Source organism: Ambystoma mexicanum, chromosome 11 (assembly GCF_040938575.1).
Source record: "Ambystoma mexicanum isolate Mex_15411 chromosome 11, UKY_AmexF1_1, whole genome shotgun sequence".
NCBI lineage: Eukaryota > Metazoa > Chordata > Amphibia > Caudata > Ambystomatidae > Ambystoma > Ambystoma mexicanum.
The window spans coordinates 900420817-900441169 of NC_090934.1; the positions used below are offsets into that span (position 1 = coordinate 900420817).

At 46.7% G+C, this 20353-nt stretch overlaps 1 protein-coding gene across 1 annotated transcript in view; it reads right to left on the reverse strand.

The window, feature by feature from the left end:
* The window catches only part of LOC138505064 (mucin-19-like), a 424600-nt gene that overhangs the window by 95921 nt on the left and 308326 nt on the right, over nucleotides 1-20353 (reverse strand). Inside the window, exons 45-48 of the mRNA XM_069625388.1 lie at nucleotides 7513-9515; nucleotides 6565-7374; nucleotides 6241-6363; nucleotides 6123-6189 (exon numbers count right to left, since the gene is read on the reverse strand). Coding sequence (XP_069481489.1) covers nucleotides 6123-6189; nucleotides 6241-6363; nucleotides 6565-7374; nucleotides 7513-9515 — 3003 coding nt within the window. The remainder of the gene's footprint in view (nucleotides 1-6122; nucleotides 6190-6240; nucleotides 6364-6564; nucleotides 7375-7512; nucleotides 9516-20353) is intronic.

A 20353-nucleotide genomic window follows, 5' to 3' on the forward strand; every position in this document is an offset into this window, starting at 1 on the left:
ACAAGCTCAGGCTATTCACGGATTCATCAGGTTCCCTAGGCTTTGGTGCAAACTTGGACAACAGTTGGTGTGGCAAGGCTTGGCCCACGGAATGGCACCAACTGGGTATCACCAGGGACATCACGTTGCTTGAACTTTTTCCCATTGTGATAGTCTTTAAAATGTGGGGGGGAGCAGTTGAAAGACAGAAAAGTGATGCTCTGGTCGGATAACCTGGCTGTGGTCCAGATCATAAATCAAGGGTCGGCTAGCAATACAAGGGTGTTGCGACTACTTAGAGACATCAACAAATGCATTCTGGCACTAAACATTGAGGTCCGAGCACGACATATTCCTGGGGTCAAAAACATAGCCGCTGATGTTCTCTCTCGTTTCCAGTGGGAAAAGTTCTGAGGGAGTTGTCCAGGAGCAAACAAGGTGATGACTCCATTCGAAACTCAGTGGTGGGACCTGATTGGGGCAATCTGAGTTCCCTGATTCACACAGCACTAGCACCAGGCATGGCAAGAAGATACAAGGCATGCTGGGAATGGTTCTTGGCCTTCCAAGAGGAGGTGTTGTTGGAAGGGCAGAGGGAGCTGCCAGTAAGGGCCTTTGTGGGCTGGTGCTGTCATGCAGGGAATACCAGAGCATGGATGGCCTATCACTTGGCCGCAATCGCCCATTATACTAAATTGGAGGGTAAAGGTGACCCCACAAAGGAATATTACATTGTAATGGCCATGAAAGGCTGGGCAAAGCAGGTGGTGAAGAAACCCTATGAAAGGCGGCCCATTGACATAATTAAACTGCATAGACTGGTCGGATCTTTAGGGGAAATTTGCCATGATAAATATGAGGTGGTTTTGTTCAAGGCGGCCTTCACACTAGCTTTCATTGGGGCATTTAGGGTGAGCAAACTGGTCCCGGAGAACAAGGTGGCCAAGGGAGCAGGGTTTCTGCTATTGGGTGATGTACACATGACGGAGGGTCGGTTAAGCATATTACTAAAAAAGTCTAAAAACGACCAAGAAGGGAAAGGGTGTACTGTGTCTCTCCAACCCACCGCAGGGAGCATAGTTTGCCCAGTCAGGGCACTGATGGCCTTTCTCCAGTGGAGGCCACCCTCAGGGGGGCGACTCTACTGCTCTTTCACAGGGATGGGTCCGCCTTGAGCCGCTTCCAGTTTAAAAGGGTCATGGACATGGCACTGGGGAAAATTGGTGAAACAGAGGGAGTGTTTGGGACGCATTCCCTTAGGATAGGGTCAGCCACGTCTGCCGCAGCCATGGGCCTGGGGGCAGAAGAGATCGAACAAATAGGGAGATGGAGGTCTGGGTGTTTTAAGAGATACATCAGACCCGAGAAACTGTAATGTTGACATGCTGCCTTCTCATCCCATTAGCGCCAGCCCGGAAGAGAAGGAGATCCGTCTGGGTGATAAGACACTCATTTGTATCTAGGGAAGGGGCAAGCTGGACGGCGGACCAGGAAGAGTTGACTGCTGGCAAATTCAGGATCTGGTGGCACGGGGTGCCAGGGATGAAATGGGCACAACTGCAGGGGCACGTGCGCAAATTGCTGGGTAAGCAGCAAAAAACAGACGTATTGGTCATACATCTGGGAGGTAATGATTTGACGAGCCTGGGGAGGGGGGCTTTGATGAGGGGAACGATGTTCTCTTTACAGGAGCTGGTGGGGCAATTGGGAGAGACGGAAATCATCTGGTCGGAAATAATCCCGAGACAGGAGTTGAGAGGTGCAGAAAACCACGCAGCAGTGGAAAAGTCTAGAAGAAAATTGAATTGTGCAATGTCAAAATTCTGCAGGGGCAGAGGTTTTGCATGGATCAGGCACTGCCTGATTAACCTGAAATCCCCAGAATATTACCTAAAGGATGGTGTACTTCTGTCGGCAATGGGGATGGATCTCTTCTATTGCAATATCTGCACTCAACCCCTGGAAATGTGACATGAGGAAAAGGGGAGCCACGGTGGACGGTAACCCCCCTGTGGCGTGGCAGTGTTTGGGCAACCAAGCACAAGAGAGAGACTCTGGATGAGCCAGGAGAAAGCCGGAAGGTTCTTCGCTCTTCTCAGACCAGCGCCCCTTGGGAGCCCAAGCGGCAGGGGCGTCTGAGGGTAACAATAAGGGCTCAGCTTCCCTCAAGGAAAGGGCGCTCTCCCCGACCAGGAACACCTGCATGGGCAGGCGAGGCTCAGGCGCAAAGGGTTGGGAGAGTTGGGCCTACACTGGACTTTTGAAAGGAAAGGGGGAAGCAGGTTGTTGGACACGGAGCAGTCGCCGCATCTTCAGAGCTATTTCCACTAATGTGTGCAATGTGGTTTTTATGCTGTTGTGGAAAATAAATCTGCAGCCTTTTTTATGCCAAAAGAAAGCAAGACTCTTCTGCACATTTCTGGAGGAAAGGAGGAATGAGCACATGCTACATGATGGGTCCAAATGGACGGATGCACGGGTTATTCTCTTGTGCCCCCTTCCGAGAGCTTCCAGTCTGCTAGAAGGGAGTCATCTTTGGGCTCTTCCTAAGGTGAGTAGAAGAAGGGAGGAGTGTCCTTGCGTGGCATGTAAGTGGTACAAAGATCTCCCTCCAGCTCTCAGATGCCCACGAATGGTTTGGTTAGTGTCTAGTGGGTGAGAATTATTTAGCAGTCCAGGATCCAAAAACTAGAAGTAACAGTTTGAAGGACAGCTACTGCAATTCTGCGAGACTAACCCGCCACCGGCTTCTGAGACCACTTGGGACACCCGTCCCTTTAGACCAAACCAAACCTGCCTTGAGAAAGATTCTCAGGGGTTGAAACACGTGTCGGCTGACCACCTTCCACAGACATTGTGTCTACACTATGACCAATAAAACCACACTTTGAAAAAACCTAGCAACACGCGTAAGATCCTTTATTAAAAAAAGGGTCAAAATCTGTTTACTTCCTTTGCAAGGTAACCAGGACTTCTTTGCATAATTTCGATAAGAGGCTTACCTCTTCCAACCTCTGACCCTGCAAGAGCAAAATTTGAACTCATCAAAACTATACATAGGAGCTCAGCACTGGAGTGTTCACACTCTAGAACCAACTCCCCCTTTTTTCCTGAACCAATTAGATAGTCATAAGGGGACAGTACCATGGCAATTGTGGCTGCATATCACAGCACCTAGAGTTGTGAGGCTAGAGATTTCTTGGGATCACTGTTTCTAGCCTGGTGTGCGTAAGATGGCTCGACTTAGGTATATGAGTATGCGCTAATCATTTCATGACAGTGTTTACTGGGTGAGGAATTATTTAGCATATCATGACCATGCCTATTATGGGATGCTTTAATATATATTGTCACCTGGGCAAGTGATGTGGCACTCATCCATTGGGCAATTTCCGGGCCATATGAGCCGGTATGTCTCAGAAATTCTGTATTGCCCAGAAATTGGCCAATTAGGGGGAGGCCGCATCATTCCGCCAGTGTTGCAGCGCCAGTAGCAGGGCTCTTGGCGCAACAATCATGTGATGGGAGGGAGAGCCATGCCCAGAGGCCTGCAGCCAGAGCAGCAACACCACTGTCAGCGTGGCGCTCCTGCAATGTGAAGGAATGCTGCAGCGAGATGCCCGGCCACCAGCACTATAGGACTCTCAGTCCGGCACTCTGTCTCATCATGAGAGTGCCATGTTTTGTCTCAGTGCTCACATAGCGGCGCGCCCTATCATCATAGGTGTGCCGCACTGAGTGCCCTGCCACCAGTGCTGCTCCCCTCCTTGCCCGGGCCAAACCTTACAGACACGTCATGCGGTACTCTGAATTCCCTGCCATCCACACTCCTTAACATACTCAGATGGGGCGAATTGCTCCTCCCCCTTGCACACAAATATTTGCCAGCCCGCACCTGGCAGACGTTGCTCGACTTCTCCATGTTTACTGCCTCCAACCACCATTCAATTTCCTGGTTGGGTTTTAAGCCTGCCCCTCCCTCCTCACCATAGTCTACATTTCCCAGCAATCACTCTAAGCAGATTGCCTTCTTCACCCACTGAGCCCCTTTTTCCCAGGGACATAATAGCTTTATAAACCACGCCCTTGGGCCATGCCAGAATTATGTGCCCTGAAGACCATGTTAAATGCCCTTGTCATGCTTGGCCCTTTGACTTGGTCTTCAGGGCCTACAACTCCCAGTACGTCCCTCGGGATTGATCTATAACGCTTAATAAGACGGCAGTAATTGACTACATGAGGCTGCACTGTTTTATGGTGGTTCTGCTGGCTGTGTCCCTGGCGCAACGTGACTCGTATAACATGACTGCCCCCGCACCCATCAAAGTAGCACATTTGTTAATATATGGTTAAACTAAAGTAGAATCTTGTTGCTTTAGTACTATTTGTTATTTTATTTTTGGAAACGTTGAGGGCTGTTTACCTTTCTGATGCCGGATCCTGTTATGTCAGCATATATCGTCACATTGCCCGGGGATTTCCCCTGCACCCATGGTCCACGAACACACCGGGACTTCTGGATGCCAAAAGAACCGATTACAAATGGCCTTTACATGACAGGAACACTGTAAACTGAGATCTTGGGTGCAAAGGCAGCAGACAATACATAGAGTAATAGACCACACTGCATGCTTTAACACTGTTAAATATGTTCACAGTCTACTGGTCCCAAAGCCAGAAGCCTGACGCACAAATGGTTGCACACAGAAGTGTAATGTCCACTGCAACAGGCTTCCAGGTACACGGCCTGCAGATTGCGATAAGGCTGTGTTCTGTGCCATACAAAGTACAAGGCTCCTCAATACCCATAGGTGACTTATTAATAAAATGTATAATTTAGGTTACATTAGTCTTCATAACATCAAAATAATTATGGCTCTACTGCTTTTGAAGCCTCATATCGATGACTTGAAAGAAGAAAAAGAATCAATGTTTTTTAGGAAAGTGCAGCAGACAGAGGGCTAATGCACTGGATGCGCTGTTTCTGTAAATCAAGGTTTGTGACGAGGGCTGAGTAAATGTCTGGGGACAAAAGCAGACTTGTCAGATGTCGCCTCCAGGCTCGACACCTCTGAGACGAGATTGTCTGAAAAGTCCTGCATTGCAGCCCATGAAGTGGCCATAGAATGCTGGGCAACCCACATTTCTGGAACACAACGTATCCTGACAAATTAGGAGGCGCAAAACATTCCTGCACCATGATTAGCTGAAACTTTCATGTCTACTGGTTCGCTGTCCCACCCTCTGCCTCTCCAATTAGGTCTGAATGTCAATTATTCACCCCATTTAGTGAGTCTGGATGGAGCCAAACAAGTTATGTACTGCGCAGTTGTGTCCAGGGGGGCTGTGTATCCGTGACTCAATTGCACTATAATGGCAATAGGTTCTTCACTTAGACCTCGATGGCCATCACTGCCTGCAGTTTTAGCATGCGTTTCGCTGCCTTTTAGGTTGTGTTCACTGAGTTTGCATCTAGGAGAATAGGATATAATCAGAAAGTTGTGATGTCACATCTATGGCATCATATTATAATCAGACAATTGTACTGTCACAACTAGAACATGATAAGGCTATCTTCCATTATATGTGTATCATGATATATGTGTGTGCACTTCTAGGGCAAAAACTCGGAACACCTTGAAAAATGAAACAACAACTTCTAAAACTAAAGATCAGAGTACTGTCAGAATGCAATTAAATATATCATAAACATAACCATATGCTCAGTACGTGTTTTCAAGCTTAAGAGATTGCCTATCATTTTGAGGCCTTCAAGGTCAATTTGGCCAGCTGTGATAGGTGTTATTGAGCCACTCCCAAGTTAGCCTAAAGTGAAGCTGAGTGCACTTAACAAAACAGAAGGGCCAATAACACTCATCATTAAGAAGGCAGGCTCTAACACAATTGTGCATCCTGATGCGTTTGCAGTGCTTGCAACCTTACTTTTACACTATTTTTTTTTTTTTTTTTTTTTGTCGGGGTCATCATCCGTTCAGATATGGGAGATCGTCACTTTCAGAATTACCCTTTTACTCATCAGTCTTCAAGAGTAGTCTTGACAACATGTGCACAAGCCTGACTTTGTCGACTGTTTTGGCTGGAAAGGAAAAAGGTCATGTTAGGTTATGGTGCACATTACTTACGCATCCTCGTCTGGCCGCCTCGAGTGCGGCCGACGATTCCCTCATTTTCTCCACCCAGAGGTGGGTCCTGTTTGAGAAAGAGCACAGGAACATGTTGTGTAAATGTACGTTTACTCACTCTTCTTCGTCATCGCTGTCGTCCTCCGGCCCGTCGATGATCGCGTAGTCTCTCAGGAGACTGTGGATCATCCGTCGGCAGGATTCCGTCGTTGTCTCTTTCTTCCCTACCACCAGGCAGTTTCTGGAAAAAAGGAGCACATCTTTTACGCAGCACAGGATTCTCCAGCAGGCCCGGGTGTCTTCCTGTGCGAGGGTCCCCGGAAACAAACCATACATCACTGCTTCGGCGGTGATGTTTGCCGTCGGGATCGTGCCCCCTAGTTCCGTGGCCAAGTCCCGCATCAAGTTGCGTGCGTAGGGGCAATCCTAGAAGAGATGGTACTCTGTCTCGTCCGCCGTGCAGCCCCTGGGGCAGTTTTTGAAGCGGTTGAGACCTCTGGCGTGCATGAACGCTCGCACCGGCAGACCTCCCTGGATGGCCATCCAGGCGACGTCTTTGTGCTTGTTCGTGAGCCGTTTCGATGCCACATTGCCCCACATGCTCTCTGCGGCCTCCAATGATAGGGTCCTGATCTGCTCGCAAACGTCCCAGTCACAAATGCTTTTGTGGATGGCCCCATTCTTCCACTGGTCCGGCGCCGCCGCCTCCAGCTGGAATTCTCGTACAAAACGCTCCGCTTCAGCGTAGTACCAGGGGGCCGTCCAGTTGTATGGGATCCTGGCGTCCCACACCACCCATCCCAGCCTCCGCCATACCGGGAGTAGGAAGAAGCGGGCCATCAGGAAACCCACGTGTCTTTCATCACTGCTCCTCAGCGTGAGCCTCACGCAGTTGCTGGTGAAGAAGCCTCTCAGCATGGTGGGGATGTCCGGCACCCCCTTCCCGCCTTTGTCGTGTGTCTTGATCATGGTTGCTCTCTTCACCCTATCCATCTTGGAGTTCCAGATGAAGTAGAATACCATCCTCGTGATGGTTTTTGCGGTGGACTTCGGCACCGGCCAGACCTGTGCAAGGTACTGTAGGACCGGGAGCACATCGTTCGCCAGAGCCAGCATCTTCCCCTCTATGGTCAGCCTCCGCAGGCTCCATAGCCCTAGTTTTTGTTTGGCTTTCGCCACGCGCTCGTCCCACGACCTTGTCGCGGCCCCTTCGTAGCCGAACCACACACCCAGGATTTTCATGTGGACCGGTCTGATGGGGAAGGGCAGAGGGTCGTACGTTGGGTTCCAGTCTCCGAAGAGCATGGCCTCTGACTTGGTGCAGTTTATCTTGGCCCCTGACGCCTTACCGAAGTCCTCGCAGGTCCTTACGAGGGCCTAGACCGAGCACCCGTCTGTGCAGAAGACGGTAACGTCGTCCATGTACAGGGAGCACTTCACTTCCCCCTTGCCTTCGTTCCCCGGCACTTTCACTCCTTGTATGTCCTTGTTCTGCCGGATGTGTTCCGCCAGGAGCTCGATGATGCAGACGAACAGCAAGGGTGAGAGTGGGCAGCCCTGTCTGACACCCAACTCCACCGGGAAGGAGTCCGACTTCCACCCGTTTACCATTGCGCTGCTGAATATGTCTCGGTACATGGTCCGCACCATGTCACAGAAGAAGTCTCCCAGACCCATCGCTCGCAGGGCACGGTCCATGAACTCATGGGACACTCTATCGAAAGCCTTTTCCTGATCGAGGCTTACCAGGGCCGCTCGGACCCTGCGGTCCCTGACGTACTCGATCGTGTCTCTGATCAGGGCCAAGCTGTCCGCTATCTGGCGCCCTGGTATCCCGCAGGACTGGTCTGGGTGGACTAGCTTCCCGATAACCTTCTTGAGCCAGTTTGCCATCACTTTTGCCAGGATCTTGTAGTCCACGTTTAGGAGCGAGATGGGTCTCCAGTTTTTGAGGTCATCTCTCTCTCCCTTTTGTTTGTACAAGAGGGCAATCGTGCCTTCCATCAGAGTCTGTGGTATGCTGCCCTTCTCCGCCATCTCCTCGTATAGCGCGAGCAAATTCCGCCCGATCTGGTCCCAGAGTTCGGTGTAGAGTTCCACTGGGAGCCCGTCACAGCCCGGGGTCTTGCCGCGTTTGAAGGAGGTGGCCACCTGGTGCAGCTCCCCCAGCGTGAAGGGTGCGTTCAGGCCCTCTCTTTCCTCCGGTCCCAGTGTCCTCGAGATCCCATCCAGAAACTTGTCTGCCTGGGCTCCTTCCGACGCCTTAGGCGAGTAGAGGCTGTTGTAGAAGTCTGTGACGACCTTCATCACCAGTTCTTTCTCGTCTTGGAGGTTTCCCTCTGGGTCCCGTAGTTCCAGTAGGGGCGTGGTAGTGGAGTGTAGCTTCTTGAAGAAAAATGCATTGCATTTTTCGTCCTTCTCAAGTCGCTCGACCCTGGAATGGAACATGACTTTCCTAGATTCCGCCTGGAAGTGGTTGTCTAGACCTCTCCTGGTTTCCTCTAGGTCGTCTTGCACGTCCCAGCCTCTGAGCTCGAGGTCGAACAGTCCCTGCAACCGCGATTGCAGGGCTCTGAACGTCCTCTTCTTTTCCCGTGCCGCAGCCCTGCTGACACCCTGGAAGAAGCTCTGGACCTGGGTCTTGACCCACTCCCACCACTCCCCCGTGGATTGAAAGCAGTCCTTCATGCTCCTCCACTCTGTGTATGCTAGCCTGAGGTTTGCCTTTGCCTCTTCGCTTTCCAGCAGCGTGCAATTCAGTTTCCAGGATCCCGGCCCGGCTGGGAACTTCCCCGAAAGTTCCCCTGTGAAGCTGATTGCTCTGTGGTCGGTGAAGTGTACGGCAACCATGGAGCTCTGTACCGGCTTTACCGTCTGGGAGGTGAAGACGAAGTCGATCCTGGAGCGCACAGAGCCATCGGGGCGACTCCAGGAGTAGTTCCTGGCGTTCGTCCCCATGCCCCCGATGACATCCCTCAGGGAGGACTCCCCGACAATCTCCCGGAGCAGCCGGGACGTTGCGTCCATTCCTGCAGAGCCGGGGCCCATGCGTCCGCCCTCCTCTATGGTGCAGTTGAAGTCACCCCCCATCAGGATGGTCCTGGAGGTAACGAGCAGCAGTCTCAGGTTTTCGAAGACTTCTAACCGTTCATTCTTGGTCGGGGGGGCATACACATTGATCAGCCATACAGGTTCCCCTGCCCATGAGCCGTCGACGGACAGCACTCTGCCATTCACCTGCTCGGTTACTGATTCAGCTGTGAAGTGCCTTCCCCTTACAAGGATGGCCACTCCTGAGGAGTTGCAGTCGTTCCCTCCTGACCAGAAGGACGGCCCGTGACTCCACTCCTCCTCGAGTTGGTTGTGCGACCGGTCATACGGTATTCCACATTCCTGGGCAAAGCACACATCGCAGTTCTGGGCTGCCAGATAGCTCATTGTGCCTGCCCTTCGGGTCCTGTCCTTCAAGCTTCTGACATTCAAGGTGAGCAGTGACATGGCCATCTTGCAATGTGTAAGCTACGGGTTCTGGTTCTCTAAGGGGATGTTCTTGTTCGGATCCTGGATCAGTCCTGTTCCGCACAACCCTCTCCCTCGAGTTCCATTCCGTCTGTGTCCGTGTCCGTGCCCGGCTCTTCCTTATCCTTGTCCGTATTCCGACTGCTTGGGCCTTCCAGGCTTAGCAGCATTTCTATTGTCTTCAGCCGTTGGTGCAGGAGTGCGATCTCGCTGAGGGGTGTGCTGTCGTCGTCCTCCTCCTCGGAGTCTGAGTTGGGGATCACCACCACCTCTTCTCTTGCTCTTGCGTTGGTTCCCTTGAGGAGGTCTACCCTGGCTTGCAGGGCCATCCTTCTCACTTTTACACTATTGCCACTAGAAATCGCCATTAGCCACAACGCGGTCAATGGCCGCCTGATACAACGACATCAGCAGACAAGATTTTCCTCTTGTTTTAGCACTGCAGCGCCTGATTGGCTGCCTGGTGATATATCCTGCCCACATCGAAACCAGTAGGTGGAACCGGTTCCTCGGCGAAAGGGCCTGTCTGTGCCTGTCTTAAATCTGCTTGGTTACCCGGTAAGCACCCTACCTGTGACACACTTTAAAGCACTTTTCTGCGTTACATACCATTACTTTAATGCTATGTAGGACTTGCGACAACACATGGGCTTAACGCATAGGCCAACTTCCCCCATCGCTATGACATTCGCAGCTGTTTCTATTCATGACTTTCTGCTACTTTAAAGACTCACTGAACTGTTATTGCGAACGCAGACTTCCAGCAATCGTCCACTGTGCCCGCCGCCTATATTGCATCACCATGACCATGCAATCCTAAACACACCAGCATAAACTACCACTGTAGCTACTTGGCACCATGTTCATAATTTGTATCTAGAGAACCGCCTTTACACGTATGTTTATCACGCATCTGTGCATTATATCTAGCGCACCGAGGCATCAGCACACAATCTGCCGTGTGCGCACACTACTCCTTATCACCTATTATTCTGGTAAACCGTACGCCCACAGCCTTGCATGTACGGTGCTGAGCCTGATCCTAACACCCGGCATTGAAAGCGTATAAATTCCCACATTGCCGCTGCACGTCCTAAAGTACACGGCTACTGCACGTAGTCGGATTACTTCACCTACTCCAATCCTGTGCTAGCATACGTCTGCTTCTAACTGTTAAACCTTATGATTTTTGTGCTAGCCCATTTCTGCCTCTAACTGCTATACCACATGCATTTTGTACTAGCCTATTACTGCTTCTAATTCCTATACTATCTTGCTAAACCGTTTTACTAGCCTACTTAAGCCAATCTTCCAGCCTGCCGTATATACTCCGTTCCCTGTGTGTGCTTTCACGATATCAGGTAATACCATCAGAAAATGTTTTGCTCTAAGGCTGAAATAGCCTATGCTGCTGCCAGCCCTAATACTTACTGTTGCTAGCATACCCCGCTGTGGCTAGCCTAAGGTTCTACACTGAAAGAGTCTATCCTGCTGTTACTAGCCCTATTACATACTGCCAGAATAGCCCATCTTGCAGCTGTCACTAGGCAAATCTGCCTTTTCTTAATTATGTTCCCTTATTGCATTATGCAAGATAGTGTACCATGCCTTGGCAACTACTATGTACCGTACAAAAATGGACTGTCTAAACTTGTCTGCCCCCGGCTTCACCCTATCATGTTCCCCACTCCATTCCTGCCTTCCATGCCACCTTTTCCACCAGACAACCAATATTCTCACATAACCAGCCCTAATGACCTCACCTATGATACCAAAACATGCACCAAGCTAAACATTACAGAGCATGCCAAACTCCACCCTAACACTGGAAACAACCTTTCTTATCCCATCTCTGGCATGCCTAGGTATCACCACTTTAGATCTCGCACGACATGTCACACCACACTTAACTTCAATTATGGCACGCCTATGTCCTCACCCACTGTATATTACCTGCAAGTAGGTATACCTACCACTAACCCTGACACAACAGAGAGAAATAACAGAATAGGCACCAGACTGCACTTGAACACCAACCTGCCAGCCAAAACCAACACGAAAACCATACGTAAACTGAGCACAGCCCCTAACCAGCCCACTCACATGCGTAAAAACACTAACACTAACATGACAAAGAACTTAGCTGACAACATCTCTAGTCACACCCAGAAGGGTACCCAAAAACACCTGATACGAGGGGCACTATTAAATGTTAGGTTCCTTCTTGCCCATGCAATTGAAGTCGCAGATGTCATTTTGACCAACAACTTTGACTTTCTAGCCGTGACAGAAACCTGGCTGCCTGACGCAGCCGGCCCTTCTCTAAACTTAGCTATCCCCGACAACTACTCCATCCTCAGAGCTGATAGACTCAACGCTCGTGGAGGAGGAATAGCCATCATCTTTAAATCCACTCTTGACATGAGACTGTCCACCTCTTCTCCTCTAACATCCTGCGAACTCCTCTCAGTCAAGCTCCAAACGTCCCCTAAAAACACTGTCACCATCCACCTAATATACAGGCTTCCTGGTCCTCCTGGATCATTCGTAGAATACATTACATCACTATTAGCCGAGAATACCAAACTTATGGCACAAAATATTATCGTAGGTGACTTCAACCATGGCTATAACGACCCCAATGACCTTCTAGTCACCTCCCTAGCCAATGCACTAGCAGAACAAGGCTTCACACAAATATGCACCCTACCCATTCATGAGAAAGGTAGGACACTTGATTGGGTATCAGACCTCAACTGCAACATCACCCTTAAGGACTGCTCACCCCTCGTATGGACTGATCATCATCTCTTATCACTAGAAATCAGTGTCAATAACCTAGAGCCTAAGAAACTCGCTACTGCACCTCCTTGTCTGACTAGGAACAAACGCAACATTACAGCAGAGGCCCTAAAACCCCTGATAATCCCTGTCCTTTATGCACTACCTCCCACCAATGACCTAAATATGTTGGTTGACAACTACAATGACTGCATGACCAAAGCCATAGATACCATTGCCCCACTTAAACTGCGCAAAAGTAAACCCAGAGCACATCTGAAGTCGTGGTTCACTCCGGAACTCAAATTACTACGTAGAGAAAAAAGAAAACATGAGACACTTCAGAAAACAACTCCTACTACAGAAGATAAAATTAACCTAACCAATATCACCTCCACTTATAAAAGCAAGATACTCCGCACCAAAAAAGAAACCTTCAACGTTAAAATAAACCAGGCAGGCTCCAGCACTAAATAATTATTCAACATACTAAAAGAACTGGAAAACCCTAATCCACAGGTAGATACCTACACTAAGGATAAACTCTGGTGCACTAGCATTCAAAATGCTCTCTCCAATAGAATCACAGGACTCAATGCCAAAATTACTGACAAACGTCTCCAACTAACTTATGACAATCCTGCCGACCCTATCTTGCCCTCGACCACACACCTCAACTCAGGATTCAAATTCAATAACGTATCCATACCTGAGGTACAAAAAATTATAGCAATATTAAAACCATCTAACTGCAAAGGTGACAGTTGCCCAGCTCAAATCATAAAAGATGCAGCCAGAGACTTGTTTCCTTTTATTACGAAACTAATAAATGCCTCATTCGCCAGCAACTTAGTCCCAAGCAACCTGAAACAATCGTGGGTTCTCCCACTACTCAGGAAACAAACTTTAGATCTCTCTATACCATACGAATTATAGACCGATTACCACAGTCCCTTTTTCACTGAAAATCCTAGATAGAGTTGCATATTTACAAATTCAAGACTATCTAGAGAACAATCAACTACTAGGAACCCGTCAATCTGGCTTTAGACCCCAACATGGAACGGAAACAGCCCTTGGTGACCTCAAAAGTCAGATCGATGAAATAAAAGACAAAGGCAGAGTTGCCCTCCTACTACTCCTAGACTTAGCAGCAGCCTTTGATCTAGTTGATCATAAAATCTTATGCAGCCACCTGTCATCGGCAGCTTATTTCTCCAACTCCACTGTCACATGGATCCAATCTTTCCTCGCTAACAGAACCATGAGAGTCTTCTCACCCACAGATGCGGCTGATCCAATCCCCATCATCTGCTGTGTCCCACAAGGCTCCTGCGTATCGCCCACTTTGTACAATATTTTCACAAAGCCCCTATTCGACAAATTGGACCGTCTGGATGTCACCTACACTAACTATGCAGATAACACCCAGATACTCCTAACATTATCAGGCATCTATGATACTCATGTCTGTAGGATCTATGAAGTCTACTCTATCATTCAGGCACGGATGGCCATAAATGGCCTCTGCCTGAATGATGATAAGACCGAGCTACTTCTAGTCAGCTCACCCAATAACCTTCAGAAACTCAGTCCTAACTACAATAGCATCCTTATCGATGGGAAAAACATACCAATTTCTAAGGATGTAAAAACTCTGAGTTTCTACCTTGATGCCAACACTAATCTAACAAAACAGGTTAATATGACTGCCTCAGCCACTGCCTACAAGGGCACGCTGATTAGGGCTTGTAGACCACTACTATCACCTAACAGCTGCCTCATACTGGCCAGAGCACCCATACAGTCCAAACTGGACTATTGCAATGGCCTATACTTAGGAGCCAACAAATCCATAAATAATAAACTACAGGTGATGCAAAATAATGCGCTTAGAGTGGCGCTAAACATTCCTAGAAGAGAGCACAAATCAGCAACCAGAAAGCTAGACAAATGGCTCTCCATACAAGAAAAAATTGACCTAAAAATAATCTGCCTTACCTACAAAGCCCTGAACCACCAAGCCCAACCATATCTCACAGGCAAATTCACCATGAAATCGTAAACCAGAATTGCTAGATCTACTAATACATTTTGCCTGGTAGTGCCCAGGTACAACCTAAAAAGAGCTGGTGGAACCAGTTTCCCAGTTCTAGCCGCCCAATTATGGAACACTCTTCCACAAGACATCAAAACTATTCAGACCTTTGAAAAATTCTGAAGTCACATTATCACATGGTTACTGAATAAAAACTAACATCTCTCACCCTACACCTGTTATTTCTCTCCTCTCTCCCCTCACCTTATGTTCACAACTCTCCCGTACTATCACTTACCATGCTCCCTTCCTACCTTTTCGTTTTTTCATTTATTAGTCAAACGTATGATCTGTAATCTGTCTTTTATAACTGTATCATGTAACCACTGTATAATTGTATCATGTAACCAATTCCTTCACCTAAAGCGCCCAGACACCTCTGGGCCAGGCGCGCTATATAAATAAAATAAACAAACAAACATGGAAAGCCCAAAAAGGGAGGAGACTTACTGGTGATGGAGCACAAAGAGCAAAGATTTTTACATGGTCATCACCTTGTAGCAATTGAAGATGAACAAGGAATTGAGGAGGCGTAAGTCTTAGTGACTTCAATCCAGCAATCCAACTAAGTCAATGCCTAGGATGGGATGCCCAATGGAAGCCCTTATTTAGATATTTTTATGTCAAAGTTCTTTGAATCTGGATGATGAACCCTTATATAACGCCCCTCTCTTTGAATCCCCCTGACCTCACTGAGCCAAGAAGTAGGTTTGTTTTGCAAATTAAAAGATTTATTTGAAGAATTAAACAATATATATATCACACTTTTATGAATAAAATAATATTTGAATAGCACACTTATGAATATGGACGGTAATCAACAATGGGTAATATTACAAAATTGACAATCTCTTTAATCACTTAGGAGTAGGAATATGAAGGATACTGTAGCAGAAAATACCTTATATGATTCAAGGAAATGCAATAATGGGAAAGAATGCAACACAGAAATAAACTTGATATGATTTCAACAAAAGATAATATGATCACTTTTTCCCCTGTGACTACACACTTCCCCCACTATTATGCAATATGAGAGATGGAAATGAGGGCACACAGGTTTCAGGAATACAATCAAGAATGCAGTTCAATCCCAGTTCCCCAGCAAGCTTAGAGAAAACAGGTATGATTTTAAAACAGGCAAAAATGCTTGAGAAAGTGATTGCAATGGATGGGAAAATCTGCTAAATTGCTTTTAATTTACTAAAAGAGATTCAGGATGAGTGATAGTTACTTTAGATTGGTTCAGGTCAACACTAGCAATGATTCATGAATGATTATCAAATTGGAAACAAAATTCAGCAGTTGCAAACAAGAAACAGCTATTTTTACAAGTGGTGAAATGGAGCTAAATTGTAATTCGTGGCAATTTCTCTGCGTGCATAAATCACGATTATGGAAAAACTATAATGAATTGGAAAGCGTAGGATCTTAGCTTTAAAATGACAGTTGAATTTCACTTCTAGGGCGTGTGGTTCAAAAGATATGGACGTTTGTGTGAAGGTAGATTTTCAGAAATAAAGTCAAGATTTCAGAATGACAGATGGCGCTTTACAGATTTGAAATCAACAGGATGAACACAGGATTCTATAATGCAGTTCTGGATAGGTTTAAATGAATGGAAGAGGATTACTTTAAACTAAGAGATTGGTTCTGTACAGTTCTAGACTAGATACTCACTCCTAGTTTGGAATGGAATGGAAATGGGCCTCATCACCGATCTGGTCAGGTTTGGACTTCACTTACCACCGGACGGTCCCAGGCACTGGTTCTGCTCACAGCACAGCCTCTGGTCTGGGTCTGATGGTTCTGGATACAGCACTGCTCTCTATGGGTCTGGATCTGGGTTCTAGCACAGGGTTCTCAGCTAGAACAGGAAAACAGCTCAGCCAGGCTGTTGGATTGAGATGCCCCTTGGAAGTTTAGGGGTTAGAATCAGGTTGCTATATTCTACAGGCCTGCTGAGAAGACTTCAGCTTTTGATTTAGGCCTCTCTGCTTCAAGGTTCTAGAGTTTGGGTTCTAGAGTTCTGGTCTCTGGATCTATCTGGAGCCTTGCGTCTGGAGTCTTCCGGCAGAGTGCTTTGCAAGGAATCAGTTGAAGAGTGGAAAGAGTGTGTCCTATCTGTCCTAAGCAGTCTCTTTTTATGTGTTTTCAAAGTGGGTGTGGAGGCTGATTCTACATGCCCAACCCCCTAAGGATTTGATAGGTCAGAGAATCTCCTGTCCCCTGACTAGAGAAAATAGTAGTGTGTCATCCTGTATCATCAGGTGTCATGTTTATGGCTTAAGGAAAGAACACTCCCCTTTGCTTTTACTTAAAAAATCAATTTTTCCCAAGAAACATATTTCCCAGATACACAGGTTGTTCATAATACATACACACATCACAAATTATTTAAGGTACATCTCTGTTCAAGTCCCATGTTCCTACAATCTTTGGTTCAGAAATGACAACTTATTCGCGATTTTGGTGGGTTTTCCAATATTGGTTCTGCACCAAATTTTACACAGACATACACACCCTCTCTGAGCATATTACTGTAAGTTCTTAGGTTCATAGCAAAAACACTACAGCTGCAATATTAATAAATCCCGGAGTTTGTTCTCAGAACATCGCACGACGTCCAGCTTAGTCTTAAATTGTGAGTGAATTTTTTATTGTCACAATCCCAAAGTTGTACATTTTTGTCAGTGTGTTACAATATTTTAGAACCATTTTCCTTAAACATATATTTAGTGCAATGTTAAATCCACATCCCAGTCTGGTCCACCCCCAGAGCTGGGTGAGTCAGATGGTCACATGGCCTGCCTTTCCCAGAGCAGTTGTTGACAAGGCACACCCAAATTAGCATTTTCTATTCAGTTGAAAGACTCTATTGTCTCTTTCCTCCTTCCAGCAGGGGAAATCTCCTCCTCTCACAACAGTTCTAATTAACATGTCCATGCGATATCCTCTCCTGTTGGTAGGAAGGCCAGGTGTGAAGGGTTCCCAGGGACAGAAGGCCTCTTGAAGTTTTAATTAAATCAGATTCCTTCTAGTCAATTGCAACTTAGTTCTTTGTAAAAAAAAATACATTTTATAAACTTAAAATAAGCAATATATCTTTAAATCAAGTCTTTTTCAACATGAAATCACTGTCTAGCACTCTATATGGCATTTTGATGGAATTCTCTTCTTTGGCATATTTAGTTTCTGAAACACAGCTTTCCTGTCAGAATTTCGAATCGCCAGCACCTGTCGGAGGCAAGCAACGGTACTACACCCATTTTTGACAGCTGTATTTACATCAGTATCTTTAAAAGGAGATTTAGCTTGATAGCATATGATTCTTGCTGACATTGTATTGATGTGGATTCTTGCAGTACAATAATGGGGAACACCCAACAAGAAGGTTGGATCTTTTTAGTGATTTGTGAGCCATGATTTTAGCACATTTTTGACAATCAAGAAACGGATTCCCACACAGCTCTGTGTTGCTTTTGGCAATAAGCATTGCTTTTTCCAAGTGGTTTCAGGCTGCTTTGTGGATGGCCCAATGGTGGTTTTAGGCAGTGATCTCCTGTGCTCACTAATATAGGCAAAAGTGGATGGCAGCCTATCTTTCTGATTTTTACTGCACATTTATGGCTGGTTTTGAGTGTGCAGCATGCTTTCCAGTGGCCATTCTGATGTTTCTGCTGCCAGCAATGCACAGTACTGTTGCAGGGCTTGGATGCGTGGGTTAATACATCCCACATAAGACAGGAAGACGAAGGGCACTGAACATGTGTGAGACAGCAGGAGACATATGGTGGACATGGAATGTGGGAACATAATGGGGACAGTGAAAGGAGACAGGATGGTGAGGCAGGAGGCCTAGGGAAAGAAGACGAGAGCCAGTGACAAGGACAGCAGCAAATTGAAGAGACAGTGAGGCAGGAATTGGAGTAAGAGTAAAAAGCGAGCTGGTGACTTAGAGGAGAATGCCATTGCATGGTAAAGTGTTTGGCAGCTTCCAGGTGAATATGACAAGACAGCCAGAATGAGAAAAAGGGGAAAGAGCAAGGCAGGTAATATACAGGAGTGGGTAAGAAGGCACGGGAGAGGAAGAATCAAGCTAACAAAGGGGAGCTGAGAGAGACCAACAGGCATCACAGAGGGAGAGTGGAATGGTGGCTGTGAGGTGGGGGCAGGCCTTACATAAGTGGTCAAGGTCTGCTATAGCCTCACTGTTGTAGGGGCGGCCCTCCAATCACCTTAACCCAGAGAAGGCCCACCTCTCAAGAAGTGAGTGCACTTTTTCCAGTAAAGCAGGTTTATTGTACAAACGGCCGGGAAGAGCTAGATGACACTGTAGAGTCAAACTAACCCAAGTCTTCCTGAACCACACAACCATTTCACATTATATACATTTTCCAACAGTTAAAACACTCCCATATATTTCAGCCCCCACACATGATCGATCAAACCTATGCAAAAGAAATCCAAACTTCTCTAATTTCCACACTCTCATTATTCACGTTTATCTAACTACCATCATCAGATCATATTTGTAACTAGGAATGGATGTTCATATGATCAATAGATCTAATTTCTTGACGCATCTTTTTCTTTTCTAAGCCTATAACTTTAACATATAGTCTCTCAGGTTTAGATCCCAGTTTAATAGATGAGATTTTACACATAGTACAATCTCATCTGCCGTCTCCATATCCCTATGTTCATCTCTTATTCCTCTGCTCCATGTTCTAAATGTATCCAGGTTTCTGTCTGACCATCCTAATCTATTTCCATTTTGAGTCACCTTAAGAGTGTTTATTATAATGGGCCCTTTTAAATTCAACTGGAATTTTCGCGTACAACACCCATTTTCCTGTTCTTTATGATCCATGGTTGAACATTCTTCATCAACAGATAAAATAGATGTTGTGACTGATTGCCCTTGAAACTGCGCTCAGAACCTGCAGAAAGCTAGGTGCATCAGACACATCTCATATGGGATAAACACCCATAGACACTAGAACCATAGGGGACGAGAGAGCAGATGTAGCAGAACCCTACAGATCTCTCTCTCCCCACTCTCCTCATATGGCTACACCATACATTATCTGCTGCAAAACCATGTGCATCCATTATTTTATTGGAATTTACATCATCCTTGTCCATAAAGTCACATTCACATCCATACTGTTTGCCATCTTTGAACATGATAACAAGAGAAATGAGAAAGACATATAATCAATCATACTTATGTTGATTTAAATCCAAAGTTTCCTTTTTTTCTTAGAAATACCAGTTTTCTGGTCTATGTTTGTTCCCCCCCTTCCCTACTGGAATGAACTACTAATCCTTAGGGCATATTTAACTTTGACCCTGCTCCTGGCCAATGCAGTGGCAGCTGTATCCCTTTGCACGTCACAAAGGTGGACCCAGTTATTGCTGCCCTCAAGTTCACAGCAGATGGAGTTGCAAAAATGGCGGTATAGCCCATGGAAACACTGTTCATTCCAGCATCTGCTGAAGGTGCAGACGTAGATCAGGTCCCTAAGGAGTAGTTGTGGCTGATGTAGATCGTCAGATTCTATGCTACTTTCTCCTGTAGACTGTTGATGAGAAGACACAATCTGTGAAGATATAAGTCTCATAATTTTGGTTAAAGCCCTAACATACTCACTAAACGTCTCACACAGGACCTCTGCTGATTTACGTGCATCTGATGCTGTGCATTTAGGTGAGAGTGGTGTGTGTAACCTACGGCCAGTCACAATCTCAGGAGAACTAAGGAAAGTGATTTTTCCCTGGGTGATTCCTCAAGAAAACAGAACAATAGGTAAGCAATAGTTCCAATGTT